The sequence below is a fragment of the Heterodontus francisci genome, chromosome 6 (assembly GCF_036365525.1).
Source record: "Heterodontus francisci isolate sHetFra1 chromosome 6, sHetFra1.hap1, whole genome shotgun sequence".
NCBI classification, from domain to species: Eukaryota; Metazoa; Chordata; class Chondrichthyes; order Heterodontiformes; family Heterodontidae; genus Heterodontus; species Heterodontus francisci.
The window spans coordinates 51,709,519-51,732,868 of record NC_090376.1 but is presented as its reverse complement, the minus strand read 5'-3'; the positions used below and the strand labels follow the sequence as shown (position 1 = coordinate 51,732,868).

At 47.9% G+C, this 23,350-nt stretch overlaps 1 protein-coding gene across 1 annotated transcript in view; it reads right to left on the bottom strand.

The window, feature by feature from the left end:
* Positions 1–23,350, bottom strand: part of micu2 (mitochondrial calcium uptake 2) — a 572,589-nt gene that overhangs the window by 132,684 nt on the left and 416,555 nt on the right. Inside the window, exon 6 of the mRNA XM_068033641.1 lies at positions 18,840–18,887. Within this exon, the coding sequence (XP_067889742.1) occupies positions 18,840–18,887 (48 nt within the window). The remainder of the gene's footprint in view (positions 1–18,839; positions 18,888–23,350) is intronic.

Here is a 23,350-nt window from a genome sequence, read left to right as displayed (position 1 = left end):
CACACTATATGGATGATTCTTAATGCCCTCTAAATCTGGCAAAGAAAACCATTTAGTTGTGAAAAAAAATTAAGGACTGCAGTGATTCTAGAAAAATGCCCAATGAGGCCTTGCCAGCATTGCTTGTAACCTAAGAAAGAATATTAGCTGAGACTTTCTGCTTTGGCAGAAAAGCTAGTGGAATGATGTCAAGGACCCTTTTTCACCTCTTCCTGAATCCCCTCCCACCCCCCAAGTCAATCTTCCTGACTATTTTGCCTCCACTAAGGAAGAAACTGGAGAATGGTTGTGGCAAACCTCAGACGTCTGCTGTAGTGGAACCTCTTAGTTAAGTGCAGAAAAAACTGAAAAACACAATTTAGCTTATGCAATTTGTCACGCTCACGGGAAGTGCAGCGATGGAAATATAAAAATAAACCTGGTGACTCTGATGGAGAGCCACATCCAGCAGGACAGTCGGTGGATGCTGAAGATGTGCCATCACCTGGCCCATGAGCTCTATCGAGCAGTGGCAAGGTGAGAGAGGGACAAGGCACCTGGAGCCTTCACCATGTCCCCGTTCTTCCCAGGTCAGCAGGGAGATGCAAGTGTGCCTTACAAGGGAGGAGGAGCGGCTGCCTTCACCTTCAGTGGGCTCCTCTCAGAATGCTCCTGGAGTGGAAACCGGCTCCTTAGCTCCTCTGCCAGTGACACAAGCACCTCAACTTGCTGTGATGACATATGCAGCAGCTCCTCAGTATGCCAGGGTTGGCAGGCCTCAGGCAGCCAGAGAATGGCTGCCAAGGTCATCCCACGGGGTGACAAGGTCAGCAGCCTGCCTCCACCACAGCTGGCAGCGAAAGGTGAGCACCACGTAGGAGCACTCGTAAAATAATTAAGAAAAAGCACGAGATGCACTTGGGCCTCATGGGTGAATGGACAGTTATTAGACTCCCTGCTTGTGTCAGATGATTTTTGTAATAAATGTTGGATTTGATGATGCAATTTTCCATCCATTGTTGGTGACACTCTGTCAGTGCAAGAGTGGCATGAGTCGACCAGGGCCTGTGTGTTCATCCTTTCCACATTGTTGAAGCACCAGTTACTAGTGGCAAAGGGGCTCTGGACTAAGAGCAGAGCTAAGTGGCGGCATTAGTGTGGGTGGAATCTGGTTTTTCATTTCAGTGGTTGACTACTGTGGTAGAGGTCAGGCGAAATGAGCCTCCCTTGCATCAATGTCACTGTGCCCTTCATGTCGTTCAGGATTCTGCAGCTGCTCATCAGATTCCTCACCTTCTTCCTCGTCTGAGGACTCCTCGCGCTCCACTAAGTCCTCATCAGCCAAGACCTCTCCCCACTGCAGCGCCAGGATACTTAAAGTGCAAGAAACCACCACCAAACGGGAGACCCTTGCAGGGGCATACTGAAGTGCCCCACTGGAACGATGCAGGCATCTTGAGGAGACTGATGGTCTGCTCAATGGTGACGCGGGTCACCGCATGGCTCACATTGTAGCATTCCTCAACCTCCATCTTAGGTTTCCTCATAGATGTCAGCAGCCATCTTTTCCTCATCAGCAAGTATCCAAACTTGAAGGAACGTGGGGTTGGGTGGGGGGTGAAAAGCTCTGGCACCGAGAGTGCCAGAGAACTCAAGCACGTGGCTGCACCCAGGGTACCGTGCACACACCTGCAGGATCCATTGGTGGTGGTCACAGATGAGTTGCATTTTAAGGGAAGGGAATCCCTTCCGGTTAATGAAGGCTGGCCTGTGGGAGCCCTGATGGCCACATGCATGCAGTCTGTTGCAACTGCAACAGGGGAATCACTGCATGGCGGCGAATCCTCTGTCTCTGAGCCTGACTGTCCGCATTAGTTCGGTAATGAATGTACTGACTGGCCCTCCTGATGCAGTGATGTGTGGCTGATTGAGAGATGCCATTCATGTCTCCAGTGGGCCCCTGGAATGAACCCAATGCATAGAAATTCAGAGCCACAGTGACCTTGATGCCACTGGCATCAGATGACCACCAATGCAATCAGAGCCCACCTCTTCCATCATGGCACACAGAGCAGTCACAGCCTCTCGTGAGAGGCACAGTCTACGGTGACACTGCCTCTCTGACATCTGGAGGTATCTCCTCCTCTGTTTGCTGCAGGACACCTTCTCTCTGAGCTGGAAACTGCTCGTGGTCCCCTCTGCGGCCTTCTGCCACTTGCCCATCAGGAGGCTGTCCCTGCAGCTGGCCAGGAGATCTCTGTTGTCCCGATGCATGAGCTTGGATCTCCCCTCCTCTGAGGTTCTCCTCCTCGCTGGAGGACCCTCCACTGGAATGCACAATGCCCATGGCACTTGGGCACTGCCACTCTGACTTCCACAACCTGCCAATAGCTGCTCCAACCCACCCACCTCTCCAGCCCCTCTTGTGAGCCCTCTGCCAGAAGCACAATCTCGTTAAGGAGGCCTCAACCCACTGAACAAGAAAAGTCTTACTCCATGGTTGCCAAGTGCAGCAATGGAAGCAGCTGCTGTTTCATTGCCGCCCTTTAAAGGCTGCTGAGGCTCCGCGCACCGTGTCCCCCCTGCACTTAATGTTATATCCAGACGGGTCTGTTAAATTGTGGTCTATTACTGAAAAACTTTCTTAACTGTCTCTCAATTGCTCATTATAAAAACACAAACAAAGTTGCCGTGTGTCTTGCCATCCATGTAGAATTTGGCCCAGGCGAGATGACATCAGGGCTCCGTACCAACGCCATCCCATGCAATTTTACAGACTGCCCACCTCCACTGCTATCCGCTTCTGGATTGTGAAATCCCGGCCATCGAGTCAGGAGCTAAGGAATGGAGTTTGGAATGGGGACCGAAATGATGGCTTCAGTCTTCCCAATATTTAATTGGAGGAAATTTCTACTCATCCAGTACTGGATGTCAGATAAGCAGTCCAATAACTAAGCAAAAGTGGAGGAGTCGAAAGAGGCGGTGGTGAGATATAGCTGGGTATCAGCGTACATGTGAAAACTAACGCTCTGCTTTTGGATGATGTCACCAAGAGTCAACATGTAGATGAGAAATAGGAGGCAGCCAAGGACAGATCCTTTGGGGGAACCAGAGGTAATGGTGCAGGAGCAGGAAGAGAAGCCATTGCAAGTGATTCTCTGGTTATGATTAGATAGATAAGAATGGAACCAGATGAGAGCAGTCCCACCCAGCTGGATGACAGTGGAGAGGTGTCAGAGGAGGATGGTGTGGTCAACTGTGTCAAAGGCAGCAGACTGTTCGAGAACAATGAGAAGGGAAAGTTTACCTTTGTCACAGTTGCATAGGATGTCATTTGTGACTTTGATAATAGCTGTTTCAGTACCGTGGTGGGGTGGAAACCTGATTTCCAGAAACCTATAGCTACTTAAGTTGCTCCCAAGCTGTGAAAGCTGATAGCAAGGAAGATCAGATCAAGGTGAGTACCATTGGAAATTACCTGCAAAGCAGTGAAATCTGGCTCTGAATAAGCGCTGTGAGCATAAGCATTTTACTTATGCAGCCCAGCTCCTATCCAGTTTCACTGTTTAAAGGTTTTCCAGTCTCAGTTTAATTGAACAATGACTTCCCGCTGTGTTCTTACCTTGTTGACGAGTTTCACACAGCTTGCGAAACCCACAAGCTGGCTGTTTAAGCCAGAATCCTGGGTTAAATTTACAATTAATTGACAATTTAAATATTGAAATTGCTTACCCAACAGCTCCCTGGGGGTTTCCCACTCACCTCCAAACATGCCCCAGTTAAACCTCTGAAATGGGTGGGATCATGTCGGGTTCCCGACTTGACACCACTTTTTGGGGTTTCCAAACCCAGCCCGGCCCGGACCCGACCCAAGCCTCCCACTTGGCAGTTAAAATTCTGGGCAAACTTTCCAAAATAATGTCCTGCCCTAATCTGGGATTCCAGCATAACTCCAGCAAAAAATCTTTTCCTCATCATCTTGTCACATTACTTGAGGTCAGCAGCAAATTAACCATCTCAAGTCAATCCAACTATCTAATTTGCCTTTAATTCCTGGAGACTTGGACTCTTTAAAGTTTGAACTATGGAACTTTATCTGAAAATCCAAGCAAACTGTATGCAGTGAATAATAATTCTGTTCTTTCCTCGAAGAATTATAGTGATTCATAGGGTTGGAATTATTTGTTCTAAGTGCGTGCTGACTCCCTTTGCCCTTTGTTCTCTTCAGCTGAACCTGATAGTATTTGATAAAATGTTCTACCTACTCTTCTGTATTTGCCATGTTCCATTTCTGAGTACTCAGCCAACATCTGCTATAGGGCACTCATGTTTGGCTCTTGTGGTTATCCCACATAAATATTCATTAGAGTCTTCCCTATTCTCTCCCTTATATTCTTGAGGGTTCTAAGATGTTTAGGCACAGTGAACTTCAAATTGTGACATGTTAACACAACCACCACCTCTAAGTTCCCCTCTAAGTCACACAGTATCCAGACTTGGAAATATACTTCCATTTCTTCATCGCTGCAGAGTCAAAATCTTGGAACTGTCAAGTTAACAGCACTGAGGGAGTAACCTCCACCACATGGACTGAAGGTGGCTCCTTAAAGACAATTTAAGATGGGCAATAAACGCTGGCCTTGGCAATGATGCCCACTTCCCATGAATGAATAAATTTAAAAATAGGCTGTGACCAAATAATAACAGTGAAAAGGTTATATTTGCATAATAATTATTGTGCAGTAAATTTCACTATTTGTCCTTACGATGAACTGAATGTGTGCTCTGAACTCAACAGAAACTAAAAGAATTTCTTCCCTCAGAAGAGTTTTATGCATTACAACAGTGGCTACACTTCAAAAAGGCACTTCATTGACTGCAAAATGCTTTGGGATGTCCTGAGGTTCTGAAAGGTGCTGATATAAATGCAAGTTCTTTCTTAGTAGGCATTTGCAACAGTCTCCCAGCAGAAGCAGTTGGTGCGACATCAATGAACTAAATATTTGGTTAGGAATGGGATTAAAAGTTAGTTAATAAGTACGACTGGAAATGTTGGTTCTTATGCTGTTATGGCTCAGGGGAAGACTCAAGCTCACGTGGGCATTGTGGATCTGGTTGAGGATGTGGATTATCAGTCTGGCAAGCCCAGTCACATATTAGCATTAATCTGTGGTGGGAAACCTTAAGGTTCAAGTCGCTTGTCTAAGTAGCCGGAAGAACTCTTGAACACAGTGCATCGGTCCATTAAAATGGTTCATTATAGCTGGAATGTAAAACAGCTGCTCCGATTGAATGCGACAACATATGGATTGCAGCGGTTCAAGAAGGCATCTCACCACTACCTTCTCAAGGGCAACAAGGAATGGGCAATAAATGCTGGCTTAGCCAGTGATGCCCACATCCCACGAATGAATAAAAAATGCTTGCAAGAATTTTTTAAAAATTCATTTATGGGGATGTGGGCGTCGTTGGTCAGGCCGGAATTTATTGCCCATCCCTAATTGCTCTTTAGTAGGTGGTGGTGAGCTGCCTTCTTGAACCGCTGAAGTCCATGTGAGGTAGGTACATCTACAGTGCTGTTAGGAAGGGAGTTCCAGGATTTTGACCCAGCGACAGTGAAGGAAGGATGATTTAGTTCCAAGTCAGGATGGTGTATGGCTTGGAGGGGAACTTGCAGGTGGTGGTGTTCCCATGCATTTGCTGCCTTTGTCCTTCTAGATGGTAGTGGTTGCGGGTTTGGAAGGTGTTGTCTAAGGAGCCTTGGTGCGTTGATGCAGTGCATCTGTAGATGGTACACACTGCTGCCAGTGTGCGCTAGTGGTGGAGGGAGTGAATCTTTGTGGATGCTGTGCCAATCAAGCGGCTGCTTTGCCCTGGATGGTGTCAAGCTTCTTGAATGTTGTTGGAGCTGCACCCATCCAGGCAAGTGGAGAGCATTCCATCACATTCTTGACTTGTGCTTTTTAGATGGTGGACAGGCTTTGGGGAGTCAGGGGTGTATTACCTGCTGCAGGATTCCAAGCCTCTGACCTGCTCTTGTAGCCACGGTATTTATATGGCTACTCAAGTTCAGTTTCTGGTCAATGGTAACCTCCTGGATGTTGATAATGGGGGATTCAGCAATTGTAATGCCATTGAATGTTAAGGAGAGATGGTTAGATTCTCTCTTGTTGGAGATGGCCATTGCCTGGCAATTGTGTGACGCGAATGAAAAAAGGAAAGAAGGTACCAGCCCTTCGCTTTGCAAGCTGGAACGTCAGAACTATGTGTCCTGGCCTGTCGGAAGACCTTACACAAATCAACGATTCTCGGAAGACCGCCATCATTAACAACGAGCTCAGTAGACTCAATGTGGACATTGCAGCACTTCAGGAGACTCGCCTCCCCGCGAGTGGCTCTCTAGCAGAGCAAGACTACACCTTCTTCTGGCAGGGCAGGGATCCTGAAGAACCAAGACAGCATGGAGTGGGCTTCGCCATCAGAAACTCCTTGCTCAGCATGATAGAGCCTCCCTCAAATGGCTCGGAACGCATACTGTCCATCCGACTGCTCACCACCTCTGGTCCAGTACACCTACTCAGCATCTATGCTCCAACACTCTGTTCCGCACCTGAAGCTAAAGACCAGTTCTATGAACAACTCCATAACATCATTAGCAGCATCCCCAACACCGAACACCTATTCCTGCTGGGGGACTTTAATGCCAGGGTTGGGGCCGACCATGACTCATGGCCCTCCTGCCTTGGGCGCTATGGCGTTGGAAGGATGAATGAGAACGGGCAGAGACTGCTTGAGTTGTGTACCTATCATAACCTCTGCATCACCAACTCGTTCTTTCACACTAAACCCTGTCACCAGGTTTCATGGAGGCACCCAAGATCACGTCGTTGGCACCAGCTAGACCTCATTGTCACAAGGCGAGCCGCCTTAAACAGTGTTCAAATCACACGCAGCTTCCACAGTGCGGACTGCGACACCGACCACTCCCTGGTGTGCAGCAAGGTTAGACTCAGACCAAAGAAGTTTCATCATTCCAAGCAGAAGGGCCACCCGCGCATCAACACGAGCAGAATTTCTCACCCACAGCTGTTACAAAAATTTCTAAATTCACTTGTAACAGCCCTTCAAAACACTCCCACAGGGGATGCTGAGACCAAGTGGGCCCACATCAGAGACGCCATCTATGAGTCAGCTTTGACCACCTACGGCAAAAGTGCGAAGAGAAATGCAGACTGGTTTCAATCTCATAATGAAGAGTTGGAACCTGTCATAGCCGCTAAGCGCATTGCACTTTTGAACTACAAGAAAGCCCCCAGCGATTTAACATCCGCAGCACTTAAAGCAGCCAGAAGTACTGCACAAAGAACAGCTAGGCGTTGCGCAAACGACTACTGGCAACACCTATGCAGTCATATTCAGCTGGCCTCAGACACCGGAAACATCAGAGGAATGTATGATGGCATGAAGAGAGCTCTTGGGCCAACCATCAAGAAGATCACCCCCCTCAAATCTAAATCGGGGGACAAAATCACTGACCAACGCAAACAGATGGACCGCTGGGTTGAGCACTACCTAGAACTGTACTCCAGGGAGAATGCTGTCACTGAGACTGCCCTCAATGCAGCCCAGCCTCTACCAGTCATGGATGAGCTGGACATACAGCCAACCAAATCGGAACTCAGTGATGCCATTGATTCCCTAGCCAGCGGAAAAGCCCCTGGGAAGGACAGCATTACCCCTGAAATAATCAAGAGTGCCAAGCCTGCTATACTCTCAGCACTACATGAACTGCTATGCCTGTGCTGGGACGAGGGAGCAGTACCCCAGGACATGCGCGATGCCAACATCATCACCCTCTATAAAAACAAAGGTGACCGCGGTGACTGCAACAACTACCGTGGAATCTCCCTGCTCAGCATAGTGGGGAAAGTCTTTGCTCGAGTCGCTCTGAACAGGCTCCAGAAGCTGGCCGAGCGCGTCTACCCTGAGGCACAGTGTGGCTTTCGTGCAGAGAGATCGACTATTGACATGCTGTTCTCCCTTCGTCAGATACAGGAGAAATGCCGTGAACAACAGATGCCCCTCTACATTGCTTTCATTGATCTCACCAAAGCCTTTGACCTCGTCAGCAGACGTGGTCTCTTCAGACTACTAGAAAAGATCGGATGTCCACCAAAGCTACTAAGTATCATCACCTCATTCCATGACAATATGAAAGGCACAATTCAACATGGTGGCTCCTCATCAGAGCCCTTTCCTATCCTGAGTGGTGTGAAACAGGGCTGTGTTCTCGCACCCACACTTTTTGGGATTTTCTTCTCCCTGCTGCTTTCACATGCGTTCAAATCCTCTGAAGAAGGAATTTTCCTCCACACAAGATCAGGGGGCAGGTTGTTCAACCTTGCCCGTCTAAGAGCGAAGTCCAAAGTACGGAAAGTCCTCATCAGAGAACTCCTCTTTGCTGACGATGCTGCTTTAACATCTCACACTGAAGAATGCCTGCAGAGTCTCATCGACAGGTTTGCGTCTGCCTGCAATGAATTTGGCCTAACCATCAGCCTCAAGAAAACGAACATCATGGGGCAGGATGTCAGAAATGCTCCATCCATCAATATTGGCGACCACGCTCTGGAAGTGGTTCAAGAGTTCACCTACCTAGGCTCAACTATCACCAGTAACCTGTCTCTAGATGCAGAAATCAACAAGCGCATGGGTAAGGCTTCCACTGCTATGTTCAGACTGGCCAAGAGAGTGTGGGAAAATGGCGCACTGACACGGAACACAAAAGTCCGAGTGTATCAGGCCTGTGTCCTCAGTACCTTGCTCTACGGCAGCGAGGCCTGGACAACGTATGCCAGCCAAGAGCGACGTCTCAATTCATTCCATCTTCGCTGCCTTCGGAGAATACTTGGCATCAGGTGGCAGGACTATATCTCCAACACAGAAGTCCTTGAAGCGGCCAACATCCCCAGCTTATACACACTACTGAGTCAGCGGCGCTTGAGATGGCTTGGCCATGTGAGCCGCATGGAAGATGGCAGGATCCCCAAAGACACATTGTACAGCGAGCTCGCCACTGGTATCAGACCCACCGGCCGTCCATGTCTCCGTTATAAAGACGTCTGCAAACGCGACATGAAATCCTGTGACATTGATCACAAGTCGTGGGAGTCAGTTGCCAGCATTCGCCAGAGCTGGCGGGCAGCCATAAAGACAGGGCTAAATTGTGGCGAGTCGAAGAGACTTAGTAGTTGGCAGGAAAAAAGACAGAGGCGCAAGGGGAGAGCCAACTGTGCAACAGCCCCAACAAACAAATTTCTCTGCAGCACCTGTGGAAGAGCCTGTCACTCCAGAATTGGCCTTTATAGCCACTCCAGGCGCTGCTTCACAAACCACTGACCACCTCCAGGCGCGTATCCATTGTCTCTCGAGATAAGGAGGCCCAAAAGAAAAAAAAAAAAGAAGAATTTATATGGCTACTCAAGTTCAGTTTCTGGTCAATGGTAACCTCCTGGATGTTGATAATGGGGGATTCAGCAATTGTAATGCCATTGAATGTTAAGGAGAGATGGTTAGATTCTCTCTTGTTGGAGATGGCCATTGCCTGGCAATTGTGTGACGCGAATGTTACTTGCTACTTATCAGCCCATGCCTGGATATTGTCCAGGTCTTGCTGCATTTCTACATGGACTGCTTCAGTATCTGAGGAGTCGCGAATGGTGTGAACATTGTGCAATCATCAGCGAACATGCCCACTTCTGATTTTATGATGCAGGGAAGGTCATTGATGAAGCAGCTGAAGATGGTTCGGCCTGGGGCCGACTACTCTGAGGAACTCCTGCAGTGATGTCCTGGAGCTGAGATGATTGACCTCCAACACACCCATCTTCCTTTGCGTTAGGTACGACACCAACCAGCGGAGAGTGTTCCCCCGATTCCCACTGACTCCAGTTTTGCTAGGGCTCCTTGATGCTATACTCAGTCAAATGCTGCCTTGATGTCAAGGGCAATCACTGTCATCTCACCTCTTGAGTTCAACTCTTTTGTCCAACTCTTTTGTCCATGTTTGAACCAAGGCTATAATGTATTCAGGAGCTGAGTGGCCCTGGCGGAACCCAAACTGAGCATCACTGAGCAGGTTATTGCTTAGCAAGTGTCGCTTGATAACACTGTCGATGATAACTTCCATCACTTTATTGATGATCGAGAGTGGACTGATGGGGCGGTAATTGGCCGGGTTGGATTTGTCCTGCTTTTTGTGGACAGGACATACCTGGGCAATTTTCCACATTGCCGGGTAGATGCCAGTGTTGTAGCTTTACTGGAACAGCTTGGCTAGGGGCGTGGCTAGTTCTGGAGCACAGGTCTTCAGTACTATTGCCGGAATATTGTCAGGGCCCATAGCCTTTGCAGTATCAAGTGCCTTCAGTTGTTTCTTGATATCACAGAGTGAATCGAACTGGCTGAAGACTGGCATCTGTGATGCTGGGGACTTCAGGAGGAGGCCAAGATGGATCATCAACTCGGCATTTCTGGCTGAAAATGTTCAGCCTTATCTTTTGCACTGATGTGCTGGGTTCCCCCATTATTGAGTTAGTTGTTTAATTGTCCACTACCATTCACGACTGGATGTGGCAGGACTACAGAGCTTAGATCTGATCCGTTGGTTGTGGGATCGCTTAGCTCTGTCTATCGCATGCTGCTTACGCTGTTTGGCATGTAAGTAGTCCTGGGTTGAAGCTTCACCAGGTTGATACCTCATTTTCAGGGTATGCCTGGTGCTGCTCCTGGCATGCCCTCCTGCACTCTTCATTGAACCAGGGTTGGTCTCCTGGCTTGATGGTAATGGTAGAATGGGGGATATGCCGGGCCATGAGGTTACAGATTGTGGTTGAGTACAATTCTGCTGCAGCTGGTGGCCCACAGCGCCTCATGGATGCCCAGTTTTGAGTTGCTCGATCTGTTAGAAATCTATCCCATTTAGCACAGTGGTAGTGCCAGAAGCACCGCGCAAAGAACAGCCAGGCGCTGTGCAAATGACTACTGGCAACACCTATGCAGTCGTATTCAGCTGGCCTCCGACACCGGAAACATCAGAGCAATGTATGATGGCATTAAGAGAGCTTTTGGGCCAACCAACAGGAAGATTGCCCCCTCAAGTCTAAATCAGGGGAAACGATCAATGACCAACGAAAGCAAATGGACTGCTGGGGGGAGCACTACCTAGAACTGTACTCCAGGGAAAATGGTGTCACTGATACCGCCCTCAATGCAGCCCAGTCTCTGCCAGTCATGGGTGAGCTGGACGAACAGCCAACAAAATCGGAGCTCAGTAATGCCATTGATTCTCTAGCCAGCGGAAAAGCCCCTGTAAAGGACGGCATTACCCCTGAAATAACCGACAGTGCCAAGTCTGCTATACTCTCAGCACCCCATGAACTGCTTTGTCTGTGCTGGGATGAGGGAGCAGTACCACAGGTGATGCCAATATCATCACCCTCTATAAGAACAAGGGTGACTACGGTGACTGCAACAATTACCGCGGAATCTCCCTGCTCAGCATAGTGGGGAAAGCCTTCGCTCGAGTCGTTTTAAACAGACAGCAGAAGCTGGCTGAGCATGTCTACCCTGAGGCACAGTGCGGCTTTCGAGCAGAGAGATCCACCATTGACATGCTGTTCTCCCTTCGCCAGCTACAGGAGAAATGCCACGAACAACAGATGCCCCTCTACATTACTTTCACAGATCTCATTGAAGCCTTTGACCTCGTCAGCAGACGTGGTCTCTTCAGACTACTAGCAAAGATTGGATGTCCACCAAAGCTACTAAGTATCATCACCTCATTCCATGACAATATGAAAGGCACAATTCAGCATAGCGGTGCCTCATCAGATCCCTTTCCTATCCTGAGTGGCGTGAAACAGGTTCTCGCACCTACACTGTTTGGGATCTTCTTCTCCCTGCTGCTTTCACATGCGTTCAAATCTTCAGAAGGAGGAATATTTCTCCACACAAGATCAGATGGCAGGTTGTTCAACCTTGCCCGTCTAAGAGCGAAGACCAAAGTACGGAAAGTCCTCATCAGGGAACTCCTCTTTGCTGATGATGCTGCATTAACATCCCACATGGAAGAGTGTCTGCAGAAACTCATCGACAGGATTGCGGCTGCCTGCAACGAATTTGGCCGAACCATCAGCCTCAAGAAAACGAACATCAAGGGACAGGACGTCAGAAATGCTCCATCCATCAATATCGGCGACCACGCTCTGGAAGTGGTTCAAGAGTTCACCTACCTAGGCTCAACTATCACCAGTGACCTGTCCCTCGATGCAGAAATGAACAAGCGCATGGGAAAGGTGTCTGCTGCTATGTCCAGACTGGCCAAGAGGGTGTGGGAAAGTGGCGCATTGACATGGAACACAAAAGTCCGAGTGTTTCAAGCCTGTGTCCTCAATACTTTGCTCTATGGCAGCGAGGCCTGGACAACGTATGTCAACCAAAAGCGATGTCTCAACTCAATTCCATCTTCGCTGTCTCCGGAGAATCCTTGGCATCAGGTGGCAGGACCGTATCTCCAACGCAGAAGTCCTCGAGGCAGCCAACATCCCCAGCATATACACTCTGAGCCAGCGGGGCATGAGATGGCTTGGCCATGTGAGCCGCATGGAAGATGGCAGGATGACCAAGGACGCATTGTATCGCGAGCTTGTCACTGGCATCAGACCCACCGGCCATCCATGTCTCCACTTTAAAGACGTCTGCAAACGCGACATGAACTCCTGTGACATTGACCACAAGTCGTGCGAGTCAGTTGCCAGCCATCGCCAGAGCTGGCAGACAGCTATAAAGGCAGGGCGAGAGAGATGCGAGTCAAACAGACTTAGCAGTTGGCAGGAAAAGAGACAGAAGTGTAAGGAGAGAACCAACTGTTTAACAGCCCTGACAACCAATTTTATCTGCAGCACCTGTGGAAGAGTCTGTCACTCTAGAATTGGCCTTTATAGCCACTCCAGGCGCTGCTCCACAAACCACTGATTGAGTGCGGGGGTGGGGGGGGAGAGAGAAGAGTTATCGTCAGGGAATCTGGAAAAAAATTTTTTTTTTCCTGAATTCTGTGGAGTTTTCGCTCCAGGAGTGCTTTACTTTATTTTTTCTAGGTTCCCCACCCAACAGTCAGCAGCAGCCCGCGTAACTGACAGGCTGTCAGGTGGGAAATCCGACGGCACATGGAGCAGGTAGGTTTAATGGTGGTGGGGCGGAAGAGATCGCAAGAGTTGGGAGCGCGGAGAGATCACAGCAAGGGGAGAGGGAGAGCAGAGAGATTGTGGGGGGTTGGGGTGGGGGGAACAGATCATGTCCAGCGGTGGTGGGGGTGGTGTCGTGGAGAGATCAGTGATCATGAGGAAGATTGGAATTGGACAAGAACAAAGAACAGTACAGCACAGGAACAGGCCATTCGACCCTCCAAGCCTGCGCCGATCTTGATGCCTGCCTAAACTAAAACCTTCTGCACTTCTGGGGACCGTATCCCTCTATTCCCATCCTATTCATGTATTTGTCAAGATGCCTCTTAAATGTCGCTATCGTACCTGCTGCCACCACCTCCCCCGGCAGCAAGTTCCAGGCACTCACCACCTTCTGTGTACGTCCACTTCGCACGTCCACTCGAAACTTTGCCCCTCGCACCTTAAACCTATGTCCCCTAGTAACTGACTCTTCCACCCTGGGAAAAAGCTTCTGACTATCCACTCTGTCCATGCCGCTCATAACTTTGTAAACATCGATCATGTCGCCCCTCCACCTCCGTCGTTCCAGTGAAAACAATCTGAGTTTATCCAACCTCTCCTCATAGCTAATGCCCTCCAGACCAGGTAACATCCTGGTAAACCTCTTCTGTACCCTCTCCAAAGGCTCCACGTCCTTCTGATCGTGTGGCGACCAGAATTGCACGCAATATTCTAAGTGTGGCCTAACTAAGGTTCTGTACAGCTGCAACATGACTTGCCAATTTTTATACTCTATGCCCCGACCGATGAAGGCAAGCATGTGGACCTGTACGCCCAGATCTCTCTGCCTGTCAAGACTCCGAAGGGTTCTGCCATTTACTGTATACTTCCCACCTGCATTAGACCTTCCAAAATGCATTACCTCACATTTGTCCGGATTAAACCCCATCTGCCATTTCTCTGCCCAAGTCTCCAACCGATCTATATCCTGCTGTATCCTCTTACAATCCTCATCATTATCCACAACTCCACCAACCTTTGTGTCGTCCACAAATTTACAAATCAGATCAGCTACATTTTCCTCCAAATCATTTATATATACTACAAAGAGCAAAGGTCCCAGCACAGATCCCTGCAGAACACCACTAGCCACATCCCTCCATTCAGAAAAGCACCCTTCCACTGCTACCCTCTGTCTTGCATGACTGAGCCAGTTCTGTATCCATCTTGCCAGCTCACCTCTGATCCCGTGTGACTTCACCTTTTGTACCAGTCTGTCATGAGGGACCTTGTCAAAGGCTTTAGTGAAGTCCATCGAGATAACATCCACTGCCCTTCCTTCATCAATCATCTTTGTCACTTCTTCAAAAAACTCAATCAAATTAGTGAGACACGACCTCCCCTTCACAAAACCATGCTGCCTCTCGCTAATACGTTTGTTTGTTTCCAAATGGGAGTAAATCCTGTCCCGAAGAATCCTCTCTAATAATTTCCCTACCACTGACGTAAGGCTCACCGGCCTATAATTTCCTGGATTATCCTTGCTAGCCTTCTTAAACAAAGGAACAACATTGGCTATTCTCCAGTCCTCTGGGACCTCACCTGTAGCCAATGAGGATGCAAAGGTATCTGTCAAGGCCTCAGCAATTTCTTCCCTTGCCTCCCTCAGTATTCTGGGGTAGATCCCATCAGGCCCTGGGGACTTATCTACCTTAATGCTTTGCAAGACACCCAATACCTCTTTCCCACTCCCCCCACCTCAATCACTGCTTCTCTTTCCCACGACCACCCACCTCAATCACTGCTTCTCATCCCCACTCCCCCCACCTCAATCACTGCTTCTCATCCCCACTCCCCCCCCGCCTCAATCACTGCTTCCCTTCCCCATTCCCCCCGCCTCAATCACTGCTTCTCTTCCCCACTCCCCCCACCACAATCACTGCTTCTCATCCCCACTACCCCCACCTCAATCACTGCTTATCCCCACTAACCCCACCTCAATCACTGCTTCTCATCCCCACTACCCCCACCTCAATCACTGCTTCTCATCCCCACTCCCCCCCGCCTCAATCACTGCTTCTCTTCCCCATTCCCCCCGCCTCAATCACTGCTTCTCTTCCCCACTCCCCCCGCCTCAATCACTGCTTCTCATCCCCACTACCCCCCACCTCAATCACTGCTTCTCTTCCCCATTCCCCCCGCCTCAATCACTGCTTCTCTTCCCCACTCCCCCCACCTCAATCACTGCTTCTCATCCCCACTACCCCCACCTCAATCACTGCTTCTCATCCCCACTCCCCCCACCTCAATCACTGCTTCTCTTCCCCACTCCCCCCACCTCAATCACCGCTTCTCATCCCCACTACCCCCACCTCAATCACCGCTTCTCTTCCCCACTCCCCCCCACCTCAATCACTGCTTCTCTTTCCCACTCCCCCCCACCTCAATCACTGCTTCTCTTTCCCACTCCCCCCCAACTCAATCACTGCTTCTCTTCCCCATTCCCCCACCTCAATCACTGCTTCTCTTTCCCACTCCCCCCCACTTCAATGACCGCTTCTCTTCCCCACTCCCCCCACCTCAATCACCGCTTCTCTTCCCCACTCCCCCCACCTCAATCACTGCTTCTCTTCCCCACTCCCCCCCACCTCAATCACTGCTTCTATTCCCCACTCCCCCCGCCTCATTTACTGCTTCTATTCCCCACTCCCCCCGCCTCATTTACTGCTTCTCTTCCCCACTCCCCCCGCCTCAATTCCTGCTTCTCTTCCCTACTCATCCGCCTCAATCACCGCTTCTCTTCCCCACTCCCCCTACCTCAAGCACTGCTTCTCTTCCCCGCTCCCCCCATTCAATCACTGTTTCTTTTTTCCACTCCCCCCGCCTCAATTACCGCTTCTCCTCCCCACTCCCCCCGCCTCAATCACCGCTTCTCTTCCCCACTGCCCCCCACCTCAATCACTGCTTCTCTTCCCCACTCCCCCCGCCTCAATCACTGCTTCTCTTCCCCATTCCCCCACCTCAATCACTGCTTCTCCTCCCCATTCCCCCACCTCAATCACTGCTTCTCTTCCCCACTGCCCCCCACCTCAATCACTGCTTCTCTTCCCCACTGCCCCCCACCTCAATCACTGCTTCTCTTCCCCACTCCCCCCCGCCTCAATCACCGCTTCTCTTCCCCACTGCCCCCCACCTCAATCACTGCTTCTCTTCCCCACTGCCCCCCACCTCAATCACTGCTTCTCTTCCCCACTCCCCCCCGCCTCAATCACTGCTTCTCTTCCCCACTCCCCCCACCTCAATCACTGCTTCTCTTACCCACTCCCCCCACCTCAATCACTGCTTCTCTTCCCCACTCCCCCCACCTCAATCACTGCTTCTCAACCCCACTACCCCCACCTCAATCACTGCTTCTCTTCCCCAGTCCCCCCGACTCAATCACCGTTTCTCTTACCCACTCCCCCCCGCCTCAATCACCGCTTCTCTTCCCCACTCCCCCCGCCTCAATCACCGCTTCTCTTCCCCACTGCCCCCCACCTCAATCACTGCTTCTCTTCCCCACTGTCCCCCACCTCAATCACTGCTTCTCTTCCCCACTGCCCCCCACCTCAATCACTGCTTCTCTTCCCCACTCCCCCCGCCTCAATTGCCACTTCAGAATGCTCGCTGCTCCGTCCCGCCGCTCACTTCCTGTCTCGTTGCTTGCATCCCACTTGCTCCCTCCATTTCTCCGGGTGGCGAGTGAGCAGCAGGAAGGACCGGCGAGCAGACAGGTAAGGAAGAGAACAGTGGGATGGATGGCAAGCAGTTGGAAGCAGCATTGAGAAAATGGGGAAGAGAAGCAGTGACCGCAGGAGGGACTGGGTACTGTTGGGGGGAGGGGGGGTAGTGTGGATGCGGCAATCGCAGCCATGGAGGGGTGAGGTGGTTTGGGTTCAATTTTGTTCAGTGTTTAATTGAGCAGCATTATTTGTATTACTGGCAGCTACCTGAATGTCGCAGACGGTGACATTTCATTCGATGAGGCTGCATTTGAGCATGTGCCAGTACTGCATCACCTAGTGGTTGCATTGTCAAACGCAGCCTTTCATGGGATCTTCTATGTCCACCAGAGAGCGCAGACAGGGCCTCGGTTTTAACGTCTATCTGAAGGATGACACTTCCGACAATGCAGCATTCCCTCGGTACTGTAATGGAGGAGTGTCAGCCTAGATTTTTATGTTCAAGTCTCTTGAATGGGAATTGAATCCACAACCTTCTGACTGAGGTGAGAATGCTACAAATTGAACCTCAGCTGACCAGAAAGTGGACTGGTTGTTGCTCCTTGTCCTGCCCCCATTCAGTAGGAAGTGCCCTGATTTGAGGCAAGTTGTATTCAGATTTGAACTTTTTAAACATTTTAATGTCCTATCTGATGACTCACCTGTTTTGGGGGGGTTAAACATTACCCCGACAATCAAACCTACATTTTCTATCTATTGTAGTTCAGTAATATGTTGAGAGTGTTCCCCTGTTGTTTTGCCATGTAGCAGAGTCGCAAGTATTCCTATAGACTCAACGAGGAACAAAAAAAAACTTTGGATGCTGGAAACATGAAATAAAAACAGAAAACACTGGAGATACACAGGCAGCATCATGGAGAGAATGTCTTGTGTGTGGACTTCAAGTGTAGTTTTGACCAAGAGTCCACACTTGAAACATCAACTCCTCTGTTCTCTCCCCAGATGCTTCCTGACATGCTGAATGTTTCCAGCATTTTCTGTCTTTGCTCCTATAGATTCAGTTGTCCCTAACAAAAATGGAATTTTTATATGCAGCTGGAGTCAATTTTACATATTGCTGGTGGTGAGATTGGATTCACATGGCCATTTCAATGACCTTCACTGGCAGGGGGAGTGTGTCAAAGTACAGTCTATGTGGTATTCCATGCAGTACAGAAGTAGGATCAGGCAGGGCCAAAACATTCTTTCTCCTGCTGAATAACTCTCACCAACCAGGGAAACCACTCTCATGAAATATGCAGCACTTGTGATTTCTTTAATATTTAATTGATTTTATAATCCTTCTAGTTTGAAGTGGATTCGGTTCAGGTTTGCAATTTTTAAACATTTTAACTTCCACCCTGACCCAAACCCATCCATTTTTAGGGGTTAAAAGTCCCCTACCCCCAGTATTTCCCCTCCTCACCAAAATCTCCCTTTCTATTATTAACATATGTGAAATCAATAAATTGATGCAGATGTTCCCAAACTGTAGTGTTGTTGGGGGGGGGGGGGGGGGGGGGTGGGGGAGGGGGGTAAGAGAGGATGAGCGCAGCCTAGCAGAGCCACAGGGATGTTGCTTTGGCAAATCTGTTCTGCGAGGGCCAACGCCCACATCTACAGATTGGCAGGGATTCCAACAGCTGTGGTCAGTAAAAGCAGTGTGATTTAAAAAAAACTATTTTGTATTTTCAAATTAGCTTACACAACTAAAAAAAAAGTTACATCTTTTAAAGTTAGCTTTTCTTACCATCTTATGTTTTATTATAAAAACTGTTTATTTAAGAAAGAAGACAGTTAACAGATGTTATGACAAAAAGTATCAATAACCAAATATTACCAAAAGATTACCCTACCCTTTAACCCCACTTACTCGTTAGAATGCCCAGCAGGAATAAATATTCAGTGTATGATATCAAGCCTAAGGGGAAACAAAACAGAAAATCATTGTTAACTTTTCTTTATTGGTGTTATCAAATAATAATTATTTAATATATATAAATATATAATTATTTATTGATGCAAATAGTATATATTGAACTTACTGAAGTCAATTGGAATTTTCAGTTAAACAACTTTTGATATGAGAACAAGACTAATGAACTATTTAATTGCAGGACAAGCATGGATGAACAAATAATACAGTATGGACTTCTGAATCAGCTGCAAATTGCTAGTTAGGATACAACAAATGTTTGCATGATTGGAAACATACAATCATTTTCCTACTTTTAGCCAGAAATTAACGAATGCTATTTCTGGATGGGAAAAAAAGATCAAAAAGTTATTACTCCCTTAATCAGAACTTCATCATGAACCACAGATTAACAGTATGTAAAACAAATGAGGTTAGAGTTTTGTACAAAATCACTGTATTAATTAGCTTTTTCCTGCGATAAAGTGACAGAGCTCGCCCATATAAGGCTGTAGTTTTTATATATAAAAAGTGTAATTTCTTTTAGAATTTTGTTCCAAAGCATTCTTCCTCCATTTAAAGTAGACTTTCCGATCTAAAAGGACAAGCATGCAATCTGTCTACACCAGGGCCGCCTTCAATTGAGCCTCTGAACAGCAAGATAACCATGGGATCACTTGCTTTGCAACTTTTCCCCCTCCCTTTTGGTGGGGAGGCACAGCCTCCATTCCCTGCTTCTGGAACATGTTATAATAACAGATTCAACATGGGGAAAAGTTATCATTGTGTGCTGTGTGTGATAGAATTGCAAACATAAAAATAAAAACCAGGTTTACAATGTTATTAAACATGATGCATAGAAGAAATCATCCCCCACATGCGGAATCAGGGGAATTGCACTGTGTTCTACCCAAAAACTACACCGGTGCATCAAATAGCTGACATCCGTTCTAGTTTATCAATTTATAGATTTTGCCTGTTCATTTCCATTACACAAATTTCTTAGGAGAAAGCAGTTTTATTATAAACTTGTAATAAGGGGCAGTGCACCATTCATGAATATAAAACAACCACATTCGTCTGACGCAAGTTCCATAAACCAAGAATTAATGTTTTGGCCTGAATTTTATCTGAAGGTGAGTTCCGTGCGGGGAGGCTGTTTTGAGGTCATAAACCTTGGAAAGACAAGTTTCCAAAATGTCCCAATTACGGGGGCAGGGAGGTGGTGGTGGTCCCATGGTGGGCTGGAGGGTCTCGATTGCCGGTGGGGATGGCAGGGGTTCAGATGATGCTGGGGGGGGGGGGGGGGGTGGGGGGGGGGGGAAGAGGTTGTGATGTTGGTTGGTGTGGAGAACAGTTGGCGGTTGGGCAGCGTCCAATGGTGGTCAGGAGGTTTGGGGTAGTGGGTTGGAGTAGTTTATTGGTAAGCTTGTTGTGCTGGAGGATACTTTTGCTCCTCCTGGCCCCCACAACCAGTGCTGTAAAGACACTTAAGGATTCAGCCCCTCTTGCCTCTTTAAAGTTGCCGAGTTTCCCAAGACTCGAGAAACCTACCTGCATCTGATTAAAAATAGAATGACTGTTAAAATGAAGGCATGCAACAGCATTATATTAACATGACCAACTCTCTTCCCACAAATGGGTTGGTTGCCCACCCCTTGTCCCATCTCAGTTTAAACTGGAAGTGGGTGGGTTTGAGATGGCTTGGGTTCCTGTTTCAGATGTCTCACACTTTAACCTCTCACATAATCTCAACCCACCAGTTTTTGGGAGTTAAAATCCAGCCTGTTGTGTATTTTCAGTATGTTCTCTTCTTTTTCCTTCATTACACCTGTAGTTTGCCTTAATCCTCCCATTTTACATGATAAGCAGCTCAGAATGCATTGCCAGTTGAGCTGTGGTGGAGCTGTAACATTTAAAGTACTTTTACATAGTCTCCTCGCTTTTTAGGAATTTTCAACTTGTAAAGGATGAAGAATTGATATGTAGGAAATCTTTATTTGTTGAAGCTGAATTATATCTTTCTCCTTCATTTACAGTTCGAACTCCTAGTGCATTACAGTGGCAGAAAATGTGAAGGCTCATTTTATTCCATACATCTGGATGAGGAACCACTGATTAAAGGGCAGCCTTGCCAAAAGCTAAATAACAGAACTAACTAGCAGTTCCTTATAAAATCATGTTCTATACAAGTGGCAGACTTTAAATGAACAATTCTAAAACTAGCTCTGATTGAATGACAACAAATACTCCCTTGTAGGAGCCTACCATTTAATTTGCAGCACTGCTTCATGTATTCTACTTTCCATTTAGCCAATTGTTTTTTTAAGGGCATGATCTACAGTATGGCAATCCACTACCCTTATTGCCCATGTTTAGATTGTGTCACAGAACTGTTTTTTTCCTCCTCTGTTTAAAACAGTAGGCCTTTGAGACTCTGTTTAAAAACAGTGTGCCTTTAAGACTGAGCACAGTGTGCCAGCAGCTGCACCTATTTCCTAGGCCACAGCAGGTGAGAGAGGAGGTCACATGGTGTACTGTAACTTTTAACTGTGGATAAAGGCTGGCTTCAACTGGTTTGAACTAGAGTCCAACGAAGTATGCTCTGAAGGAAGAAGCTAACTATTTCTCTGAGCAGCAAAACTACATTCAGTTACAGGCTGTGTTATTGACTCAGGAGAGAAAAACAACTCTGAAAAAAAGCATTTGTCTTCAAGAGGGACTCTCTGTCATTTGTTTGTGTTTGCTGTAATTCTCAGTATAGTTTCTACTGAGAGCTAATTTTAGAATCCAAACAGACCTGTGGCTATACTCCTTGTTAAAAGAACTGTGTGACGCCTGCTGTAACCGAAGTACTTCGAATGCCTATCTATTAAAAGACTGTTTCGTCAAACTCGCCTGGAGACTTCGAGTGGCATCTGATTGTTCTAATCTGGAACACCTCACCAACCAGGAACCTAACTCACCAGGACTTACAACGCAGCTACTTATTTTATTCCTAAGAAATACTATTTTTTTAAAAACAGTTAACATTGAATGTATGTGTGCGCGCATGGGGAAGCATAGGTTAAATAAGAAGTTATAAGGTTTTTAGACGTAGGTTTATCTTAATAGTGTTAAGATTTAGTTTATTAATAAATAATTAATTTGTTGTTGTCTAAAGATACCTGGTTTGGTCTGTTTTATTCTCGGGGTTACTAAAGTGATTAATTTGGCTAATTTCTGGTAGATGGGAAAACTTTAATAATATGCTGCGACCTGTGGAGCATTGCGATTGAATTGACAGTGCATTACTCCCGCCTTGATCGTAACAGTTATATAAAATTGCTTAGATGTTTGAACATACTACTAGATCTAGTGCAGTTTCAAAGGTGAACAGGCACCAAAACTTTTCTTTAACTACCATAAGAAGTTCATCAACTCAGAATACGAAGGCTATGGGTTGGGTAGGCTTAATCTAAGTATTGCTGACTAGTCCCTAAGTGGACAGGTACATTGCTCCAAAGAACTGATGTGAGATGAATCCTTTTAAGTGATTAGCAACATTATCCCAATTTGCATACTAGTTTAGAATGCTTTGGCAACACACAGTGCTGAATTTTTCAGTGATGCCTTAGGTCCAGCCTCCAGGACCAGAAGTGGGAGATGCTGCCACTGGATGGGGGGAGCAGGCTGGAATGTGCTATTCTGTGGCAGACGGCCAATTAACTGCTGGCAGCTGGAGGAGGCATCCAGTCAGGCATTGGTGGTGGCATGAGGTCACACCACTGGCGCCATATTTGAAGGGTTGCCAGCACTCCTTTAAATAGATACAGCCACAAAGAAGCCTGAGAGGAAGAGCAGCAAAAGTAGGCCTATCCAAGAATGGCTTTGTCAAGACCCCGGGTGGCCCCATGGTTTAGCGCTGATTCCCTGCAGATTCTCCTCCATGCTGCTCGGGCAAGGCGAGAGGCCCTCTTCTCCCGAAATGGGAGGAGGAGACCTGCCCGCCAGGATGGAGACCGCAAAGGAGGTCAGCAGCCGTGGGGTTTCCCTAGAACCTGGCTGCAGTGCCGTATGCGGGTGAATGAGCTCATGCGATCCGCCAAGGTAAGTGCACCGCACTTTGCTCTCTTTAGGGATGTTCATGTGTCAATGTGTAAGGGTGAGCTAGCCAGAAAAGGAATGCCAACCCACCCAGTTCCTGTCAATGGGGCCAGGCAGTATCATTACCTGTTGCAGGCATGGCAGCATCTCAGTGAATGGCTACAGCTGACTCCTCTGTGGATTCTGAGTGGCTGCATGCAGGAAGTATTCCTTTGACACCGTCATGGACAGTCAGGCAGCTACAAGTATAGACGTTGAACGTGTCTTTGTCAGGCGACTAACAATGGTCATCTATGTGCTTGCAGAGAAGATTGGCCACAATGTGAAGGAATAGTAAAATACCGACAGTGGCACTTGGAGGACTTCAATAGGTAGCCCTTGTC